Source organism: Lethenteron reissneri, chromosome 28 (genome assembly GCF_015708825.2).
Source record: "Lethenteron reissneri isolate LAM-NWPU_2019-01 chromosome 28, ASM1570882v1, whole genome shotgun sequence".
Taxonomy (NCBI): Eukaryota; Metazoa; Chordata; class Hyperoartia; order Petromyzontiformes; family Petromyzontidae; genus Lethenteron; species Lethenteron reissneri.
Window position 1 is genome coordinate 3,165,633 of NC_083806.1, and position 20,524 is coordinate 3,186,156.

General features: G+C 59.0%; 1 protein-coding gene across 1 annotated transcript; it reads left to right on the forward strand.

Moving 5' to 3' along the window:
• The first annotated feature begins 5 nt into the window (after positions 1–5).
• LOC133348782 (matrix metalloproteinase-17-like) lies at positions 6–20,238 on the forward strand. The gene is made up of 10 exons (XM_061561772.1): positions 6–583; positions 1,764–1,896; positions 2,332–2,470; positions 5,208–5,491; positions 6,748–6,921; positions 7,675–7,750; positions 8,575–8,660; positions 16,290–16,442; positions 18,147–18,404; positions 18,746–20,238. The coding sequence occupies exons 1-10, from the start codon at positions 482–484 to the stop codon at positions 18,961–18,963; spliced, it is 1,623 nt and encodes a 540-aa protein (XP_061417756.1). The 5' UTR covers positions 6–481; the 3' UTR covers positions 18,964–20,238.
• The last annotated feature ends 286 nt before the right edge of the window (positions 20,239–20,524 follow it).

The following is a 20,524-nucleotide window of genomic DNA, read 5'->3' on the forward strand; positions in this document are numbered from 1 at the left end:
TTCAGGTTGCATCAACTATCAGGCGACAAAGCTAGTAGGATGCATCACTAGTAAGCTACATAGCTAGTAGGATACATCGCTGTCAGATTAGCACGTCGGATTACATCGTCGTCAAGTTACCTCACCACCAGGTCACCTCGTCACAAGGTCACCAGGTCACCTCGTCACCAGGTCACCAAGTCACCTCGTCACCTCATCACCAGGTCACCTCGTCACCAGGTCACCAGGTCACCTCGTCACCAGGTCACCAGGTCACCTCGTCACCAGGTCACCAGTACGCCTCGTCACCAGGTCACCTCGTCACCAGGTCACCAGGTCACCTCGTCACCAGGTCACCTCGTCACCAGGTCACCTCGTCACCTCATCACCAGGTCACCTCGTCACCAGGTCACCTCGTCACCAGGTCACCTCGTCACCAGGTTACCTCGTCACCAGGTCACCTTGTCACCAGGTCACCAGGTCACCAGGTCACCTCGTCACCATGGTGACCGCGGTGCCGCTCTGCCTCGCGCTGCTCGCGGCGTGTGCACTGATCGCGGTTGACGCGGCGACCGTCTCCCCGGGAGACGTCTCCAAGGGCATGGTAGTAGCAGCACTCACCTCACTCACCACACTCACCACACTCACCACACCACACTCACTCACTCACCACACTCACCACACTCACCACACCACACTCACTCACTCACTCACCACACTCACTCACCTCACTCACTCACCACACTCACCTCACTCACCACACTCACCTCACTCACCACACTCACCTCGCTCTCCCTTCCACGCTAGCCTCACTCACCCCTCGCTCCCTTCAACTCTCCGCGCGCCCCTCCTGACCTCTCGCTCGCTCTGCATTCGCCTCTTCTCTCACTCTCTCCCCTCCAATCGTCTCGCTCTCCGCTGTCTCTGCTCGCTTCTCCCCACACTCTGTCATTCCCTCCTTTAGTCTCACACCCTCTCCCGTCGCTCTCCCGACACTCTCCCGTCTCTCTCCCCCACCCCCCGTACCATCGGCGTGGAGTCCGTATTCGTCCTCCGTATTGATTCTCTGCGTTGTAACGCCTTAGTCGTGGCTGGCGGGTTCGCGTAAACTAATGACATCCCAGCGGGTAACAATGACGCATTGAACGCATTGGTATAAATCCACTGCTGGATGAAGGCAGATACGTGAATGGTGAAGGGCAGGAGTCAAACTCGGGTTGCCCGGCGCGAGGGCGCAGCGCGCTAACCGCTGCGCCACCGCTCCACACGTTCTAATTCGCATGTGTTGTACGTGAGCGTGGAGCGTTGGCGAAGTGGTTAGCGCACCGGGCTCTGAAACCGCGAACCTGATTTGAATTCCCGGTCACGGCTAACATCAGTGGCTGGTGATGAATGGTGAAACAATCACCATGGCCATCACCGCGCGCGGGAGTCGCTCATCCTGTGTGAGATCGTCAGGGTTGTGTAAACAAAGGTAAAGGCGCAGCCCTGCAATCTCCCTCTCAGGCCGTTGGTGGTGGAAGGTAGCCCCTCTGGAGGTAGCCCCTGCAGGTAGCCCCTCTGGAGGTAGCCCCTGCAGGTAGCCCCTCTGGAGGTAGCCCCTGCAGGTAGCCCCTCAGGAGGTAGCCCCTGCAGGTAGCCCCTCTGGAGGTCGAGACAAGGCACGAGGAGGGTTCGATTGGTAGCGCGTGGAGTGAGCGCCGCGACTCGATGTTTGCTCGATGAGCCGCGCGCCCCCCCCCCTCTCCCCGCTGACGCTGCTCACGTTGTGCGGCGCCCCCCAGGACTGGCTGATGCGCTTCGGGTACCTGCAGACCCCGGACCCCGTGTCGTCGAAGCTGATGACTCAGCAGTCCATCACCGAGGCCGTGAAGGACATGCAGCGCTTCGCCGGCATCACCGTGACGGGGAACGTGGGTACGAGATGATCCACCGTCACCATCATCACGAGGGACCATCCACGCGATTGTCCATTAAATTATCCACGCGTTGACCCGCAAGTTCATATACAAGATCCCCCCCCCCCCACCCCCGGGCATCAGACGCGATTTCGTGCACGTGGTCGACAAGATCACGCGCGATCCCCATCCATCCGCACGACGAGTGAAATCATCAGCAAGAAGATCATCGACGAGATCGTGGATGAGATCCTCCACGTGATCACCACGCGACCTCTCCGCGATGCTAAGGGCAACCCCGTGTCCCCCCCCCCGTGTCCCCCCCCCGTGTCCCCCCGTGCCCCCCCCGTGCCCCCCCGTGCCCCCCCCCCGTGTCCCCCCCCCCCGTGTCCCCCCCCCCCATGTCCCCCCCCCGTGTCCCCCCGTGCCCCCCCCCCCCCCGTGTGTCTCGCAGACGCGGCGACGGTGCGCATGATGAACACCCCGCGGTGCTCGCTGCCGGACAGGGTGGGCACCTCCGAGATCATGAAGAGGAGGAGGAAGAGGTACGCGCTGGCGGGGAGCGTCTGGAGGAAGCACGACCTTACGTACAGGTGCGGATCCGCGAGGGGCACCTAGCCTGGCACCGGACGGGCTGTGCGCTGCCGCTCTTTTCGTGCGCGCTCGCGAACGCCGTCGCGCGCTCACTCTCCCGATATCACTGGCACGGCGCGACCATTCAATCGCTCCACCTCACTCTCTCGCGCACTCACCGTCGCCAAACCCCTCACTCTCATCCACTCAGCCCTGCGTACTGCACAATTACACTCACGTACACCCTCACTCTCGCCACTCACCCTCATGTATACACGCTCGCCTTTACCGTCCAATAGGCGCGCTGCACTCTCTCGCCCTACACTCTGTCTTGGTTTAAGAAACGGTCTGTGGTGCCGGTGCGTGTAGCACCGTGGAGTGGAGTTACATCGTGAGGCAGCGAGAGGCACAAGAGCCTTAGGAGAACACACGCAGGTTAAAGTCATCACATTGACTGCGAAGAACGGTAATTGGGCTCGGAAAAGCGTCACGACGCTCCCAGGGATGATGGTGGTGGTGGTGGCCGTCGCTAGCAGGGATGATGGTGGTGTTCATATTCTTAGGTTTTTTTCGGTAAAGTTACGTAAGTAAAAAAAATGAAATTAATAAAAATAAAATAAAAATAAAATAAAAATCACGACGTTTCGGAGGCAACACAAGCTTCCATCTTCAGGTACAATACCCTGGAGTCTACACACTGATTTGCAGTTGTGGCGATTGCTACATTGGAGAAACGAAACGTCATGTCTCTGATCGTGTCCGCGAGCACAAGTCAGATCTGAAACACGGCAAAACTGATTCTTCGGCCGTTGCCGATCATTGCTACAACGCTGTGGGCTCTCATTAAATTGTTTTTTCCGAGACCAAAGTGCTCTGCAAACCTCCTGGCTACCATCAAAGGTTTGTACACGAAGCCATCCAAATATACAAACACAGACATAATTTCAACCGTGATGATGGGTACAAACTTAGTAATCATTGGAAGGATGTTATTAACCATGCAAAAAAGATTTAACTACACATATTTGGACCATCTTATTTGACAGGAACTATTCTTCAGTTACCGTATAGTTTCTTCTTCTTTTTTCACACACTGGTTTTCCTACTTTAAGTTTTACCACACATACTGTATTTGGCAAATCTAGAATTAATCCCAGCAACGTAGCAAAGTGCTGTTTCATCCACATAACGAAGGCTCAGTCCCATTCACAGCAGCCGCACCGTTACATCAGCCGCACCTTAACATCTCTTAGAACCTCCCAGTTCAACCAGTCTACACAACAAAGACTCATTCCTGGCAGCGGTTTCAGCCGCACCACCTCTACATAACAAAAGGCTCAGTCCCATTTACATGCACCTTTACATCCGCCGCACCTTAACAACTTTTGGAACCTCCGAGTTCAACCAGTCTACACAACAAAGGCTCATTCCTAACAGCGTGCTTCAGCCGCACCGAACCTCACAATAATAATATCCAGGGCCTACCTTGGCTCCTCCCACCCTCAACCAGTATATATACAAGGACTGTTTTCTTGGAATTTCTCTTACTTGATACAGCTATCGTGCTGTGACGGTTCCACCTGAAGACGGAAGCTTGTCTTGCCTCCGAAACGTCGTGATTTTTATTTTATTTTTATTTTACTTTTATTAATTTTATTTTTTATTTTTTACCAACGTGACTTTACCGAAAAAACCTAAGAATATGAATCCTTGCAGTCACGAAAGTTTCAAATCTAGAATGATGATGGTGGTGGTGGTGGCCGTCGCTAGCAGGGATGATGATGGTGGTGGTGGCCGTCGCTAGCAGGGATGATGATGATTGTGGTGGCCGTCGCTAGCAGGGATGATGGTGGTGGTGGCTAAGGTGAGGGGATAGAGAGGACGTCCACCGACATGAGGCCGCAGCGATGACGCCGTCTCGTGTGCAGGTACCACAGCTAGATGATGACAGCTGGATGATGACAGCTGATGACAGCTGACAGCTGGATGATGACATCTGGATGATGATGATGATGACGCCCCCGGGTCGTGGCGCAATGCGCAATTGCATGCGGAAGTCTGGAACGCAATTCCAGGAATGCTTTGGCTCGCCACATCCCTCCATGTAGACATAGCATGACGGTAACACATACAGGGTACAATCATCATATATAGGCCTAGTATTAACACATTCCTGCGGAGGGAGCTGGTAGGAACGTTGGGTTGCTCGGTCAATGGCCAGGGTCAACGGCGGTGTGGTGTATTCCGCAAATATGCCCGACTGTGAGGGCGGGCACAAGCCGGCGTGAGTAGGTTAAACGTTGAGTTTTATAAGGGTACCACGGAGTAACCAGCCCCTCCCCACCCAGCCCCACCAAACCCCTCCCCACCCAGCCCCACCCAACCCCTCCCCACCCTCCCCACCAAGCCCCTCCCCACCCTCCCCACCCAGCCCCTCCCTGCACGGACGGACGAACACAATAGTCCCCTGTGGGCTGGTGTAACCAGGAGGTTCCTACCAGTATTATTATAATTATCGATGGACGTACATTGTGCTCTGGTGATAGTGCCTTGCTCCCGACTATTCGAGAGAGAGAGAGATTCCGCCCTGGATGCAATGGCCCCGTGCTGGTGGCAGCGCGAGAGGACGAGGAGGAGGTGACCTGGTGGTCTCGCCCGAGATGGACCCCCCCACCCCGTCTCGTGAGAGTTGTCGTCTAGCAGTGGATCGACCACGGCCGCTAACGACCACGACGATGTTTGTGCACCCCTGGGCAGGATCAACAGCTGGCCGTCGCGCGTGAACGACCAAGCGGCCATCAGGTGGATCATCTCGCAGGCGTTCCGCGTGTGGAGCGACGCGGTGCCGCTGACGTTCCGCGAGGAGCGAGGCGGGGTCCCCGTGGACATCGTGATCGAGTTCTCGAGGGGCTACCACACGGACGCGTACCCCTTCGACGGGCCCGGTGGCACCCTGGCGCACGCGTTTTTCCCCGGGCAGTACGAGCTCGCGGGGGACACACACTTCGACGACGACGAGAAGTGGTCCCTCTCTCCAGACGGTACCTCCTTGTGCTTCTTCATCAGCATCATCAGCATTTATTGCAGCAGCAGCAGCAGCATTGTCAGCGTCATGATAATCTCAATCGCGAGTGTCGCGAGTCACTGGCGGTAGCTGATGTGAGTGAAATCGGTGAGCCATGGTGAGCGTGGGCGAGCGATGGGCGATTTCCAGTTCAGTTTAAGTTTCGTTTATTATGCACTAGCTGTACTACCCGGCTTCTCCCGGGACTTGGATTCACCACGCCCGGCCGCCTTTGTCTCCCCAGTGGCGGTGTTCACACACCACACCATTTACTCGTTTGAGGCTGAGTCGATCTAGGGGAGGCCCAGGAGCGGTTAAAATAATCGTCACCGGTGGTGGCCGTGAGCGGGAATCGAACTCGGGTCGCCAGGTTCGTAGCACAGCGCGCTACCCGCTACACTACAATGCGTTACGCTTCCACGTGCGCGGGTCACGTGACAGATTTGACGTCATAGTTAACTTGCCGTGCAAAAAATATTTGTATTATTGAGCTCCCCCCCCCACCCAAAATACAAAAGTGTATTTTTTTTTATTTTTGCATGGTGTGCAGTCTGGAAAGTACCCACATGGCAAATTTCAAGTTTGTTGCATGTCGGGAAGTACGCTACACATTTTGAACAGACACACATAATCACAACGTTGCCTTTTATATACATGTGGAGATGTGGAGATAACCCTGTGAGCCATGCGGCTCTTGAATCGGGTGCAACCGCAACAAACAAAAAACATGAACCTCGCAGTGCACGCAACCGCATGACGGCGAGCCGTGGTGAGTGCTCGTGATGAGTGCTCGCGGTGAGTGCTCGCGGTGAGTGCTCGTGGTGAGTGCTCGTGGTGAGTGCTCGTGATAAGTGCTCGCGGTGAGTGCTCGTGGTGAGTGCTCGCGGTAAGTGCTCGTGGTGAGTGCTCGTGGTGAGTGCTCGCGATGAGTGCTCGTGGTGAGTGCTCGTGGTGAGTGCTCGTGATGAGTGCTCGTGGTGAGTGCTCGTGGTGAGTGCTCGCGGTGAGTGCTCGTGATGAGTGCTCGCGGTGAGTGCTCGCGGTGAGTGCTCGCGGTGAGTGCTCGTGATGAGTGCTCGCGGTGAGTGCTCGTGATGAGTGCTCGTGGTGAGTGCTCGTGGTGAGTGCTCGCGATGAATGCTCGTGGTGAGTGCTCGCGGTGAGTGCTCGTGATGAGTGCTCGTGATGAGTGCTCGTAATGAGTGTGAGCGGCCGCGTTTTTCGTGTTCGCAGACCACCAGGGCACGGACCTGTTCACTGTGGCCGTGCACGAGCTGGGCCATGCGCTGGGCCTGGGCCACTCGTCGGCGGACTCCATCATGAGGCCCTACTACCAGGGCTCCGTGGGGGACCCGCATAAATACTCCCTCATGGACGACGACAAGAGAGGGATCCGTCATCTCTACGGTACGAGGGGGCTCACTCAGGGGGACTCGAAGGGGCTACTTGGGGGGCTCCAGGGGGCCCACTTGGGGGGCCCGAGGGGGCACACCCCTCTCGCACTGTCGCTATTGCCTAGTGTCGATTGTCCCCCCCCTCCCCCGCGGGGGATGGAGTTCTCGATATTTTCTCAATCGCTGGGGGTAAAATTGGCGAGGAGTAGTAAAGAATTCTCGGCATAAGGCACTACCACTAGAGTGCAACCTGGAGCTTGCCACGAAAAGTTGGGAGCGTGACCATCAGCCTTGCACACCCTAGAGTTGCGACGCGGACGATGGCGATGATGATGATGATGGTGGATGATGATGATGGTGGATAATGATGATGGTGGATGATGATGCTGACGGTGGATGATGATGATGGATGATGGATGATGATGGATGATGATGATTGATGATGATGGTGGATGATGATGATGATGGTGGATGATGATGATGAAGGTGGATGATGATGATGGTGGATGATGATGATGATGATGGATGATGATTATGGATGATGGTGGATGATGATGTAAGATGATGATGGATGATGATGAAGGTGGATGATGATGTAAGATGATGATGATGATGGTGGATGATGATGTAAGATGATGATGATGGATGATGATGGTGGATGATGATTATGGATGATGGATGATGATGGTGGATGATGATGGTGGATGATGATGGATGATGATGATGGTGGATGATGACGAGACGGGTCGCTGCATTCCTCCTGCAGGCAGCAAGCGCCCGACCATCAGACCCCCGCGTCCCAATCCCCCCGGGCCGCACCCCTCAGCAAAACCGCCCAACAAGTGAGGGGACCCACGGCCCCATCGCCCACAACATCCTCACATCACCAGCAACACCACCCCATCACCGGCACCATCACCCCATCACCGGCACCATCACCCCATCACTAGCACCATCACCCCATCACCAGCACCATCACCCCATCACTGGCACCATCACCCCATCACTAGCACCATCACCCCATCACCAGCACCATCACCCCATCACTAGCACCATAACCCCATCACTAGCACCATCACCCCATCACCAGCACCATCACCCCATCACCCCATCACTAGCACCATCACCCCATCACCAGCACCATCACCCCATCACTAGCACCATCACCCCATCACTAGCACCATCACCCCATCACCATCACTAGCACCATCACCCCATCACCAGCACAATCACCCCATCACCATCACCCCATCACTAGCACCATCATCCCATCACTAGCACCATCATCCCATCACTAGCACCATCACCCCATCACCAGCGCTATCACCCCATCACTAGCACCATCACCCAATCACCATCATTAGCACCATCACCCAATCACCAGCACCATCACCCCATCACTGGCACCATCATCCTATCACCATCACCCCATCACTAGCACCATCACCCCATCACTGGCACCATCACCCCATCACTAGCACCATCACCCCATCACTAGCACCATCACCCCATCACTAGCACCATCACCCCATCACTAGCACCATCACCCCATCAGTAGCACCATCATGCCATCACAGGCACCATCATCCCATCACTGGCACCATCACCCCATCACTGGCTTTCTTGACCACCGATTGATCCGCACTCCATCCCCACAACCACGCAGGAACCCCGCGAAAGGAGTCCCTGACCGCTGCAACACGAACTTCGATGCCATCACGCAGCTCAGAGGGGACATCTTCTTCTTCAAAGGTCGAACATTGCCCTGCCCCCGAGTGTGTGAGGGAGGAGTAGGAGCGTGGGTCTCTGAGTGTGTGTGGGGGGAGTGGGAGCGTAGGTCTCTGAGTGAGTGAGGGGGGAGTGGGAGCGTGGGTCTCTGAGTGAGTGAGGGAGTAGTAGGAGCGTGGGTCTCTGGGTGAGTGAGGGGGGGAGTGGGAGCGTGGGTCTCTGAGTGAGTGAGGGGGAGGGGGAGTGGGAGCGTGGGTCTCTGAGTGAGTGGGGGGGGAGTGGGAGCGTGGGTCTCTGAGTGAGTGAGGGGGGGAGTGGGAGCGTGGGTCTCTGAGTGTGTGGGGGGGGGAGTGGGAGCGTGGGTCTCTGAGTGAGTGAGGGGGGGAGTGGGAGCGTGGGTCTCTGGGTGAGTGAGGGGGGGAGTAGGAGCGTGGGTCTCTGAGTGTGTGGGGGGGAGTGGGAGCGTGGGTCTCTGAGTGAGTGAGGGGGGGAGTGGGAGCGTGGGTCTCTGGGTGAGTGAGGGGGGAGTGGGAGCGTGGGTCTCTGGGTGAGTGAGGGGGGGAGTGGGAGCGTGGGTCTCTGAGTGAGTGAGGGGGGGAGTGGGAGCGTGGGTCTCTGAGTGAGTGAGGGGGGAGTGGGAGCGTGGGTCTCTGGGTGAGTGAGGGGGGAGTGGGAGCGTGGGTCTCTGAGTGAGTGAGGGGGGGGAGTGGGAGCGTGGGTCTCTGGGTGAGTGAGGGGGGGGAGTGGGAGTGTGGGTCTCTGAGTGAGTGAGGGGGGGAGTGGGAGCGTGGGTCTCTGAGTGAGTGAGGGGGGAGTGGGAGCGTGGGTCTCTGAGTGAGTGAGGGGGGGAGTGGGAGCGTGGGTCTCTGGGTGAGTGAGGGGGGAGTGGGAGCGTGGGTCTCTGAGTGAGTGAGGGGGAGTGGGAGCGTGGGTCTCTGAGTGAGTGAGGGGGGGAGTGGGAGCGTGGGTCTCTGAGTGAGTGAGGGGGGGAGTGGGAGCGTGGGTCTCTGAGTGAGTGAGGGGGGAGTGGGAGCGTGGGTCTCTGAGTGAGTGAGGGGGAGTGGGAGCGTGGGTCTCTGAGTGAGTGAGGGGGGGAGTGGGAGCGTGGGTCTCTGAGTGAGTGAGGGGGGGAGTGGGAGCGTGGGTCTCTGAGTGAGTGAGGGGGGAGTGGGAGCGTGGGTCTCTGAGTGAGTGAGGGGGGAGTGGGAGCGTGGGTGTCTGGGTGAGTGAGGGGGGAGTGGGAGCGTGGGTCTCTGAGTGAGTGAGGGGGAGAGTGGGAGCGTGGGTCTCTGGGTGAGTGAGGGGGGGAGTAGGAGCGTGGGTCTCTGAGTGAGTGAGGGGGAGTGGGAGCGTGGGTCTCTGAGTGAGTGAGGGGGGGAGTGGGAGCGTGGGTCTCTGGGTGAGTGAGGGGGGAGTGGGAGCGTGGGTCTCTGGGTGAGTGAGGGGGGAGTAGGAGCGTGGGTCTCTGAGTGAGTGAGGGGGGGAGCGGGAGCGTGGGTCTCTGGGTGAGTGAGGGGGGAGTGGGAGCGTGGGTCTCTGAGTGAGTGAGGGGTGAGTGGGAGCGTGGGTCTCTGAGTGTGTGAGGGGGAGTGGGAGCGTGGGTCTCTGAGTGAGTGAGGGGGGGAGTGGGAGCGTGGGTCTCTGGGTGAGTGAGGGGGGAGTAGGAGCGTGGGTCTCTGAGTGAGTGAGGGGGGAGTGGGAGCGTGGGTCTCTGAGTGAGTGGGGGGGAGTAGGAGCGTGGGTCTCTGAGTGTGTGAGGGGGAGTGGGAGCGTGGGTCTCTGAGTGAGTGGGGGGGAGTGGGAGCGTGGGTCTTTGAGTGAGTGAGGGGGGAGTGGGAGCGTGGGTCTCTGAGTGAGTGAGAGGGGGAGTGGGAGCGTGGGTCTCTGGGTGAGTGAGGGGGGAGTAGGAGCGTGGGTCTCTGAGTGAGTGAGGGGGGAGTGGGAGCGTGGGTCTCTGAGTGAGTGAGGGGGGAGTAGGAGCGTGGGTCTCTGAGTGAGTGAGGGGGGAAGTGGGAGCGTGGGTCTCTGAGTGAGTGAGGGGGGAGTAGGAGCGTGGGTCTCTGAGTGAGTGAGGGGGGGAGTAGGAGCGTGGGTCTCTGAGTGAGTGAGGGGGGAGTAGGAGCGTGTTCTCTGAGTGAGTGAGGGGGGAGTGGGAGCGTGGGTCTCTGAGTGTGTGGGGGGGGGGGAGTGGGAGCGTGGGTCTCTGAGTGTGTGTGGGGGGGGAGTGGGAGCGTGGGTCTCTGAGTGTGTGGGGGGGGAGTGGGAGCGTGGGTCTCTGAGTGAGTGGGGGGGGGGAGTGGGAGCGTGGGTCTCTGAGTGTGTGTGGGGGGGAGTGGGAGCGTGGGTCTCTGAGTGTGTGTGGGGGGAGTGGGAGCGTGGGTCTCTGGGTGTGTGTGGGGGGGAGTGGGAGCGTGGGTCTCTGAGTGAGTGAGGGGGGGAGTGGGAGCGTGGGTCTCTGGGTGATGAGGGGGGGGAGTGGGAGCGTGGGTCTCTGAGTGAGTGAGGGGGGGAGTGGGAGCGTGGGTCTCTGAGTGAGTGAGGGGGGGAGTAGGAGCGTGGGTCTCTGAGTGTGTGAGGGGGGAGTGGGAACGTGGGTCTCTGGGTGAGTGAGGGGGGGAGTGGGAGCGTGGGTCTCTGAGTGAGTGAGGGGGGGAGTGGGAGCGTGGGTCTCTGGGTGAGTGAGGGGGGGAGTGGGAGCGTGGGTCTCTGGGTGAGTGAGGGGGGAGTGGGAGCGTGGGTCTCTGAGTGAGTGAGGGGGGGAGTGGGAGCGTGGGTCTCTGAGTGAGTGAGGGGGGGAGTGGGTGCGTGGGTCTCTGGGTGAGTGAGGGGGGAGTGGGAGCGTGGGTCTCTGAGTGAGTGAGGGGGGGAGTGGGAGCGTGGGTCTCTGAGTGAGTGAGGGGGGGAGTGGGAGCGTGGGTCTCTGAGTGAGTGAGGGGGGGAGTGGGAGCGTGGGTCTCTGGGTGAGTGAGGGGGGGAGTGGGAGCGTGGGTCTCTGGGTGAGTGAGGGGGGAGTAGGAGCGTGGGTCTCTGGGTGAGTGAGGGAGGAGTGGGAGCGTGGGTCTCTGGGTGAGTGAGGGGGGAGTGGGAGCGTGGGTCTCTGAGTGAGTGGGGGGGGGAGTGGGAGCGTGGGTTTCTGAGTGAGTGAGGGGGGAGTGGGAGCGTGGGTCTCTGAGTGTGTGGGGGGGAGTGGGAGCGTGGGTCTCTGAGTGAGTGAGGGGGGAGTGGGAGCGTGGGTCTCTGAGTGAGTGGGGGGGGAGTGGGAGCGTGGGTCTCTGAGTGAGTGAGGGGGGAGTGGGAGCGTGGGTCTCTGAGTGAGTGAGGGGGGAGTGGGAGCGTGGGTCTCTGAGTGAGTGAGGGGGGGAGTGGGAGCGTGGGTCTCTGAGTGAGTGAGGGGGGGAGTGGGAGCGTGGGTCTCTGAGTGAGTGGGGGGGGAGTGGGAGCGTGGGTCTCTGAGTGAGTGAGGGGGGGAGTGGGAGCGTGGGTCTCTGAGTGAGTGGGGGGGGAGTGGGAGCGTGGGTCTCTGAGTGAGTGGGGGGGGAGTGGGAGCGTGGGTCTCTGAGTGTGTGTGGGGGGGAGTGGGAGCGTGGGTCTCTGGGTGTGTGTGGGGGGGGGAGGGAGCGTGGGTCTCTGAGTGAGTGAGGGGGGGAGTGGGAGCGTGGGTCTCTGGGTGAGTGAGGGGGGGAGTAGGAGCGTGGGTCTCTGAGTGTGTGGGGGGGGAGTGGGAGCGTGGGTCTCTGAGTGAGTGAGGGGGGGAGTGGGAGCGTGGGTCTCTGGGTGAGTGAGGGGGGAGTGGGAGCGTGGGTCTCTGGGTGAGTGAGGGGGGGAGTGGGAGCGTGGGTCTCTGAGTGAGTGAGGGGGGGAGTGGGAGCGTGGGTCTCTGAGTGAGTGAGGGGGGAGTGGGAGCGTGGGTCTCTGGGTGAGTGAGGGGGGAGTGGGAGCGTGGGTCTCTGAGTGAGTGAGGGGGGGAGTGGGAGCGTGGGTCTCTGGGTGAGTGAGGGGGGGAGTGGGAGTGTGGGTCTCTGAGTGAGTGAGGGGGGGAGTGGGAGCGTGGGTCTCTGAGTGAGTGAGGGGGGAGTGGGAGCGTGGGTCTCTGAGTGAGTGAGGGGGGGAGTGGGAGCGTGGGTCTCTGGGTGAGTGAGGGGGGAGTGGGAGCGTGGGTCTCTGAGTGAGTGAGGGGGAGTGGGAGCGTGGGTCTCTGAGTGAGTGAGGGGGGGAGTGGGAGCGTGGGTCTCTGAGTGAGTGAGGGGGGGAGTGGGAGCGTGGGTCTCTGAGTGAGTGAGGGGGGAGTGGGAGCGTGGGTCTCTGAGTGAGTGAGGGGGAGTGGGAGCGTGGGTCTCTGAGTGAGTGAGGGGGGGAGTGGGAGCGTGGGTCTCTGAGTGAGTGAGGGGGGAGTGGGAGCGTGGGTCTCTGAGTGAGTGAGGGGGGAGTGGGAGCGTGGGTCTCTGAGGGAGTGAGGGGGGAGTGGGAGCGTGGGTGTCTGGGTGAGTGAGGGGGGAGTGGGAGCGTGGGTCTCTGAGTGAGTGAGGGGGAGAGTGGGAGCGTGGGTCTCTGGGTGAGTGAGGGGGGGAGTAGGAGCGTGGGTCTCTGAGTGAGTGAGGGGGAGTGGGAGCGTGTGTCTCTGAGTGAGTGAGGGGGGGAGTGGGAGCGTGGGTCTCTGGGTGAGTGAGGGGGGAGTGGGAGCGTGGGTCTCTGGGTGAGTGAGGGGGGAGTAGGAGCGTGGGTCTCTGAGTGAGTGAGGGGGGGAGCGGGAGCGTGGGTCTCTGGGTGAGTGAGGGGGGAGTGGGAGCGTGGGTCTCTGAGTGAGTGAGGGGTGAGTGGGAGCGTGGGTCTCTGAGTGTGTGAGGGGGAGCGTGGGGCTCTGAGTGAGTGAGGGGGGGAGTGGGAGCGTGGGTCTCTGGGTGAGTGAGGGGGAAGTAGGAGCGTGGGTCTCTGAGTGAGTGAGGGGGGAGTGGGAGCGTGGGTCTCTGAGTGAGTGGGGGGGAGTAGGAGCGTGGGTCTCTGAGTGTGTGAGGGGGAGTGGGAGCGTGGGTCTCTGAGTGAGTGGGGGGGAGTGGGAGCGTGGGTCTTTGAGTGAGTGAGGGGGGAGTGGGAGCGTGGGTCTCTGAGTGAGTGAGAGGGGGAGTGGGAGCGTGGGTCTCTGGGTGAGTGAGGGGGGAGTAGGAGCGTGGGTCTCTGAGTGAGTGAGGGGGGAGTGGGAGCGTGGGTCTCTGAGTGAGTGAGGGGGGAGTAGGAGCGTGGGTCTCTGAGTGAGTGAGGGGGGAAGTGGGAGCGTGGGTCTCTGAGTGAGTGAGGGGGGAGTAGGAGCGTGGGTCTCTGAGTGAGTGAGGGGGGGAGTAGGAGCGTGGGTCTCTGAGTGAGTGAGGGGGGAGTAGGAGCGTGGTTCTCTGAGTGAGTGAGGGGGGAGTGGGAGCGTGGGTCTCTGAGTGTGTGGGGGGGGGGGAGTGGGAGCGTGGGTCTCTGAGTGTGTGTGGGGGGGAGTGGGAGCGTGGGTCTCTGAGTGTGTGGGGGGGGAGTGGGAGCGTGGGTCTCTGAGTGAGTGGGGGGGGGAGTGGGAGCGTGGGTCTCTGAGTGTGTGTGGGGGGGAGTGGGAGCGTGGGTCTCTGAGTGTGTGTGGGGGGGAGTGGGAGCGTGGGTCTCTGGGTGTGTGTGGGGGGGAGTGGGAGCGTGGGTCTCTGAGTGAGTGAGGGGGGGAGTGGGAGCGTGGGTCTCTGGGTGATGAGGGGGGGAGTGGGAGCGTGGGTCTCTGAGTGAGGGAGGGGGGGAGTGGGAGCGTGGGTCTCTGAGTGAGTGAGGGGGGGAGTAGGAGCGTGGGTCTCTGAGTGTGTGAGGGGGGAGTGGGAGCGTGGGTCTCTGGGTGGGTGAGGGGGGGAGTGGGAGCGTGGGTCTCTGAGTGAGTGAGGGGGGGGAGTGGGAGCGTGGGTCTCTGGGTGAGTGAGGGGGGGAGTGGGAGCGTGGGTCTCTGGGTGAGGGAGGGGGGAGGGGGAGCGTGGGTCTCTGAGTGAGTGAGGGGGGGAGTGGGAGCGTGGGTCTCTGAGTGAGTGAGGGGGGGAGTGGGAGCGTGGGTCTCTGGGTGAGTGAGGGGGGAGTGGGAGCGTGGGTCTCTGAGTGAGTGAGGGGGGGAGTGGGAGCGTGGGTCTCTGAGTGAGTGAGGGGGGGGTGGGAGCGTGGGTCTCTGAGTGAGTGAGGGGGGGAGTGGGAGCGTGGGTCTCTGGGTGAGTGAGGGGGGAGTGGGAGCGTGGGTCTCTGGGTGAGTGAGGGGGGAGTAGGAGCGTGGGTCTCTGGGTGAGTGAGGGAGGAGTGGGAGCGTGGGTCTCTGGGTGAGTGAGGGGGGAGTGGGAGCGTGGGTCTCTGAGTGAGTGGGGGGGGGAGTGGGAGCGTGGGTCTCTGAGTGAGTGAGGGGGGAGTGGGAGCGTGGGTCTCTGAGTGTGTGGGGGGGAGTGGGAGCGTGGGTCTCTGAGTGAGTGAGGGGGGAGTGGGAGCGTGGGTCTCTGAGTGAGTGGGGGGGGAGTGGGAGCGTGGGTCTCTGAGTGAGTGAGGGGGGAGTGGGAGCGTGGGTCTCTGAGTGAGTGAGGGGGGAGTGGGAGCGTGGGTCTCTGAGTGAGTGAGGGGAGGAGTGGGAGCGTGGGTCTCTGAGTGAGTGAGGGGGGGAGTGGGAGCGTGGGTCTCTGAGTGAGTGGGGGGGGAGTGGGAGCGTGGGTCTCTGAGTGAGTGGGGGGGGGAGTGGGAGCGTGGGGCTCTGAGTGAGGGGGGGGGGGGAGGGAGCGTGGGTCTCTGAGTGAGTGGGGGGGGAGTGGGAGCGTGGGTCTCTGAGTGAGTGAGGGGGGAGTGGGAGCGTGGGTCTCTGAGTGTGTGGGGGGGGGGAGTGGGAGCGTGGGTCTCTGAGTGTGTGTGGGGGGAGTGGGAGCGTGGGTCTCTGAGTGTGTGAGGGGGAGTGGGAGCGTGGGTCTCTGAGTGTGTGGGGGGGGGGGGAGTGGGAGCGTGGGTCTCTGAGTGTGTGTGGGGGGGAGTGGGAGCGTGGGTCTCTGAGTGAGTGGGGGGGGGAGTGGGAGCGTGGGTCTCTGAGTGAGTGATGGGGGAGTGGGAGCGTGGGTCTCTGAGTGTGTGGGGGGGGGGAGTGGGAGCGTGGGTCTCTGAGTGTGTGTGGGGGGGAGTGGGAGCGTGGGTCTCTGAGTGTGTGAGGGGGAGTGGGAGCGTGGGTCTCTGAGTGTGTGGGGGGGAGTGGGAGCGTGGGTCTGTGAGTGTGTGAGGGGGAGTGGGAGCGTGGGTCTCTGAGTGTGTGAGGGGGAGTGGGAGCGTGGGTCTCTGAGTGTGGGGGGGGGAGTGGGAGCGTGGGTCTCTGAGTGTGTGAGGGGGGGGGGAAGTGGGAGCGTGGGTCTCTGAGTGTGGGGGGGGGAGTGGGAGCGTGGGTCTCTGAGTGTGTGAGGGGGGGGGGAAGTGGGAGCGTGGGTCTCTGAGTGTGTGAGGGGGGAGTGGGAGCGTGGGTCTCTGAGTGAGTGGGGGGGGAGTGGGAGCGTGGGTCTCTGAGTGTGTGTGGGAGGAGTGGGAGCGTGGGCCCCCTTAGTGTTGCACAATTAAACGTTCCGAGCCCGGCCCCAGACAGAGACGTCTCCCAGTCGTGATTCTGGGCCCCGCGTCTGTGCCCTCTCCGTGCAGGGCGACACTTCTGGCGGCTGCTGCGAGGCCTCAAGCTGGAGGCCCCCGAGGGGATGCCCATCCAGGACTTCTGGTCGGGCCTTCCCGATGACCTGCAGAAGGTGGACGCCGTCTATGAGCGCAGCCAAGACTCCAAGATCATCTTCCTGACAGGTGAGAGGGGGCAGCGCCTCACCTGCCGCTCAGGTGAGCGTACGATGCAGCAATTGATGACAAAATGCTGCAGCGACTCGATCACCGGCGATCGGTCCGTCTCTCGCTGTCGTTCGTCTATCGATACTGCCACAGCGACTGTTCCCGTCAACTTCACTCGTTGATTCCTCCACCCATGTTGAGCGTTCGGTCTACCAGACACTGTGTTCACTCACCACGCTGCAGGTCACAACAACACGCACTCACTTACCCACTCACTCACTCACCACACTGCAGGTCACAACAACAGACACTGTGTTCACTCACCACGCTGCAGGTCACAACAACACGCACTCACTCACCCACTCACTCACTCACCACACCGCAGGTCACAACAACACACTCACTCACTCACCACACTGCAGGTCACAACTCACTCACTCACCATGCTACAGGTCACAACAACACACTCACTCACTCACCACACTGCAGGTCACAACACCACACTCACTCACCCACTCACTCACCACACTGCAGATCACAACAACACACTCACTCACCACACTGCAGGTCACAACAACACACTCACTCACCCACTCACCACACTGCAGATCACAACAACACATTCACTCACCACACTGCAGATCACAACAACACACTCACTCACCCACTCACCACACTGCAGATCACAACTCACTCACTCACCACACTGCAGGTCACAACAACACACTCACTCACCACACTGCAGGTCACAGTTACTCACCCACTCACCACACTGAAGGTCACAACAACACACTCACTCACCCACTCACCACACTGCAGATCACAACAACACACTCACTCACCCACTCACCACACTGAAGGTCACAACAACACACTCACCCACTCACCACACTGCAGATCACAACAACACACTCACTCACCCACTCACCACACTGCAGATCACAATAACACACTCACTCACCAGGCTGCAGGTCACAGCAACTCACCCACTCACCACATTGTTCACAACAATGATCGTTGTGCTTCCCCCATACCGCTCCAATTGGAGTTCCCTCCCAGCGTCCATTTTCCCCAGAGGTATAAGCGATGCGATTGTTGACATGAGCCAAGCTAATGGGCCCCAGTGATGAAGGGGGGGGGGGGGGATGGAACTCCACATTGTCCATACACGGTTCCCAGAGGCAGACCTTGGGGCAGTGATCATTGGTCACTCGACTGTCCAGACGAGTCCTATCAAGAACAACACCGGCCCACAGAGGCATCACCGCTGCTCTCAGTCGGTCACATTTGCTCGCATTTATTGTGGTGGTAACCCAAGAGAAACACGAATGCACTTTTTCAGGACCCTTGCTCGATTCAAGAAACCCGTCAACCCTTAATCTCTTACACCTTCCCTCGGCCTGTTCGCTGCTGCCCACTTGGTATTGTGGGCTTGTGATCAAGCAGCCGCATTTTGAAAATGAAACCAAAGTCGCGTGCCAAGCATCACTGATGAAGATCGGCCGGCGTTTGTAAGGAGCATAGCCAGGAATATGGCCAAGTGTTTAACCAGGTGCATGTCCAGGTGCGTGTCCAGGTGCGTGACCAGGTGTGTGTCCAGGTGTGTGTTCAGGTGCGTGACCAGGTGTGCAACCAGGTGTGTTCAGGTACACCACCAGGTGTGTGTCCAGGTGTGTCCAAGTTGATGACCAGGTGCGTAACCACGACGTCTGCCACACGCAGGTGGCGATTTCTGGGTGTTTGAGAACACCAAAGCGGACAAGGGGAACCCCCACCCGGTGACAGAAATGGGGCTGCCCCCCTCGGGGGTGCACGCCGCCTTCGAGTGGTACCACAACGGCAAGACGTACTTCTTCCGCGAGGACGACTTCTGGCGCTACGATGAGAGACTGCGCCGCGTCGAGTCCGGCTACCCCAAGAAGCTGACTCTGTGGAAGGGCCTGCCCGACGGAATCACCGACGTCTTCAGCTGGACCAACGGTGAGCGGCGGTGACCGGGGAACTCTGGGCGGGGCTGGTCCCCCTGGTAGAGACTAGGTCCCTTGCACGATATTTGATCCCTGGTACAGCCTGGAACTCCTGGGGGAGCAGAGGTCCCTGGTAGACTGCATTTTGGGAGAAGTTGGGCCCACTGGAAGAGGCTTGCTCTCTCTGCTTGAGACTAGATATTAGGTGCCCAGTTAAGGCTGGAACACCTGGGAGACATGAGCACCCTGGTAAAACCTGGACCTTTGAAGATACCGGGTCCTCCGGGAGATGCAATCACTGGTAGATTAGGCCGTTGATGGTGCCGTGCAATACGCGTGTGGTGGCGCCCGCAGGATCAACCTTCTTCTTCAAGGACACCAGCTACTGGCAGCTGTCAGACAAGAAGCTGAGTGTCGAGCCGGGGTACCCACGCCCCATCGCAGACTGGCTCGTGTGCGGAGACAACGCAGGCGGCCTCGGCAAAGGCGGCGCCGCGGCCTCCACCCTCGCCTCGTGGGGGGCCGTCACGCTCGCCGTCACGCTCGCCCTCACGCTCGCCCTCCTGCTATAGCGGTTGTGAGTGTGTGGCTGAGGGCGGCACCGGGGAAAGGACTGGTCAAAATTCCACGGTGGTTTTTTTTCCTGTTGTGTTCCCAATTACTTTCTAATTGTGCCATCAGCGTCACAGGGCTAGCGGTGCACCACGCTGGGGTAGAGAATGAAGTTGTTCTGCTGTGCGGAAGAAAATGAAGTCGGCTTCACTCGGCTCTTCCGTTATCCACAGTGGGGTCATAGCTTTTATTAGACTGGTCAACAAATAAAAAAAAATTCTGGCCTGGACTTTTGCAGCTGTTTTAGACTAATTTCAGGGTGCTCATTCCAAATCTGATCTCAGAACAGTGACTGCTTTAGTGTTAAAATATGGTGCTGTATTTTAGGATAGTGTGTTTATAATATCATTGTATGTAGATATCCACATTTATTTAATATTTTTCTTCTGCAGTTTTTATTGAAAATGCAATGTTTGATATCTCAAAAACCTGATGCGATAGACAAAACTGCTGCCAGATTTGGAATCAGCACCCCAAAATTACCTTAAAACCGTTGGAATACCTTATGCCAGAAAAAGTGTGTTGACCCGTGTTATTGAGTGTTTGTTGCATGTCAATGAAACCAAAGTGTTTTAGGTTTCAGAGCGGGAATTCATCTAAATTATGTGAATTTTGTACGATTTTGTGTTGACAGCAGCTTCGCCAGAGAAGTGTGTCGAGCCATCTGCATATGCTCAGACCCAGGACATCGGTGCTTTTACAAAACCACCATGTTTTACCCGTCTCCTTGTGACAGTGCTAAAGCTATAATGACTAAATATTTAAAGTTATTTTTTTTACGGTTTATTAAAATCTTTACAACACTGCGCTTCAGTCGTGGCTTGGACGAGCACAAGCCATGTGCACACCGCTGACGTAAACTGCGGTCACCCTCAGATGTGCCAACGCCGATCTACCGCCGCCGATAGCTTGCCTTGCGCCAGCGTCCACAAGACTGACACTTGGCGCAACAGGACGTCATGTCCAGCTTTGCAGTGAGATCACCGAACATTGAGGAACTCCCCCACCCCCCCGTCCCTTCAACCTCAGGCAATCGATAATGGGAAGCTGTTGCCACCAAAGCACACTCCTTAACTCCAAGCACACATGCAGCAACACCGCCTGAGGCTGCGGGAACGAGATTCTCATCGGAGAGCCAAAGCAAGAGTCACTGGCGCGTCGTCAGAAGCTTGGGACACGAGACGAACACATTTTTTGGCTTTCCGGTGGCGGAGAGTCTTTACGACAAAAATTTGGGCAAATAATTTGCTCTTCTTGGTTCTTTCGGTAAAGTCACGTAGAAGGGAAATAATAAAATAATAAAAATAAAACATAATAAAATACAATTCTCACGACGTTTCAGCCACAACGCAAGCAGCCGTCCTCAGGTGAAGAACAGGTCTGTCAGAAAGACAGCGTCTGAATGAAGAACAGGTCTGTCTTTCCGACAGAGCTGTTCTTCACCTGAGGACGGCTGCTTGCGTTGTGGCCGAAACGTCGTGAGAATTGTATTTTATGTTTTATTTTTATTATTTTATTTCC

Excerpts from the sequence above, each read along its gene's own strand:
- LOC133348782 (XM_061561772.1), top strand. The coding sequence starts at position 482 with ATGGTGACCGCGGTGCCGCTCTGCCTCGCGCTGCTCGCGGCGTGTGCA. Across the intron at positions 1,897-2,331 it reads CACCGTGACGGGGAACGTGG|ACGCGGCGACGGTGCGCATG; the intron begins GTACGAGATGAT and ends TGTGTCTCGCAG. Across the intron at positions 6,922-7,674 it reads AGGGATCCGTCATCTCTACG|GCAGCAAGCGCCCGACCATC; the intron begins GTACGAGGGGGC and ends TTCCTCCTGCAG.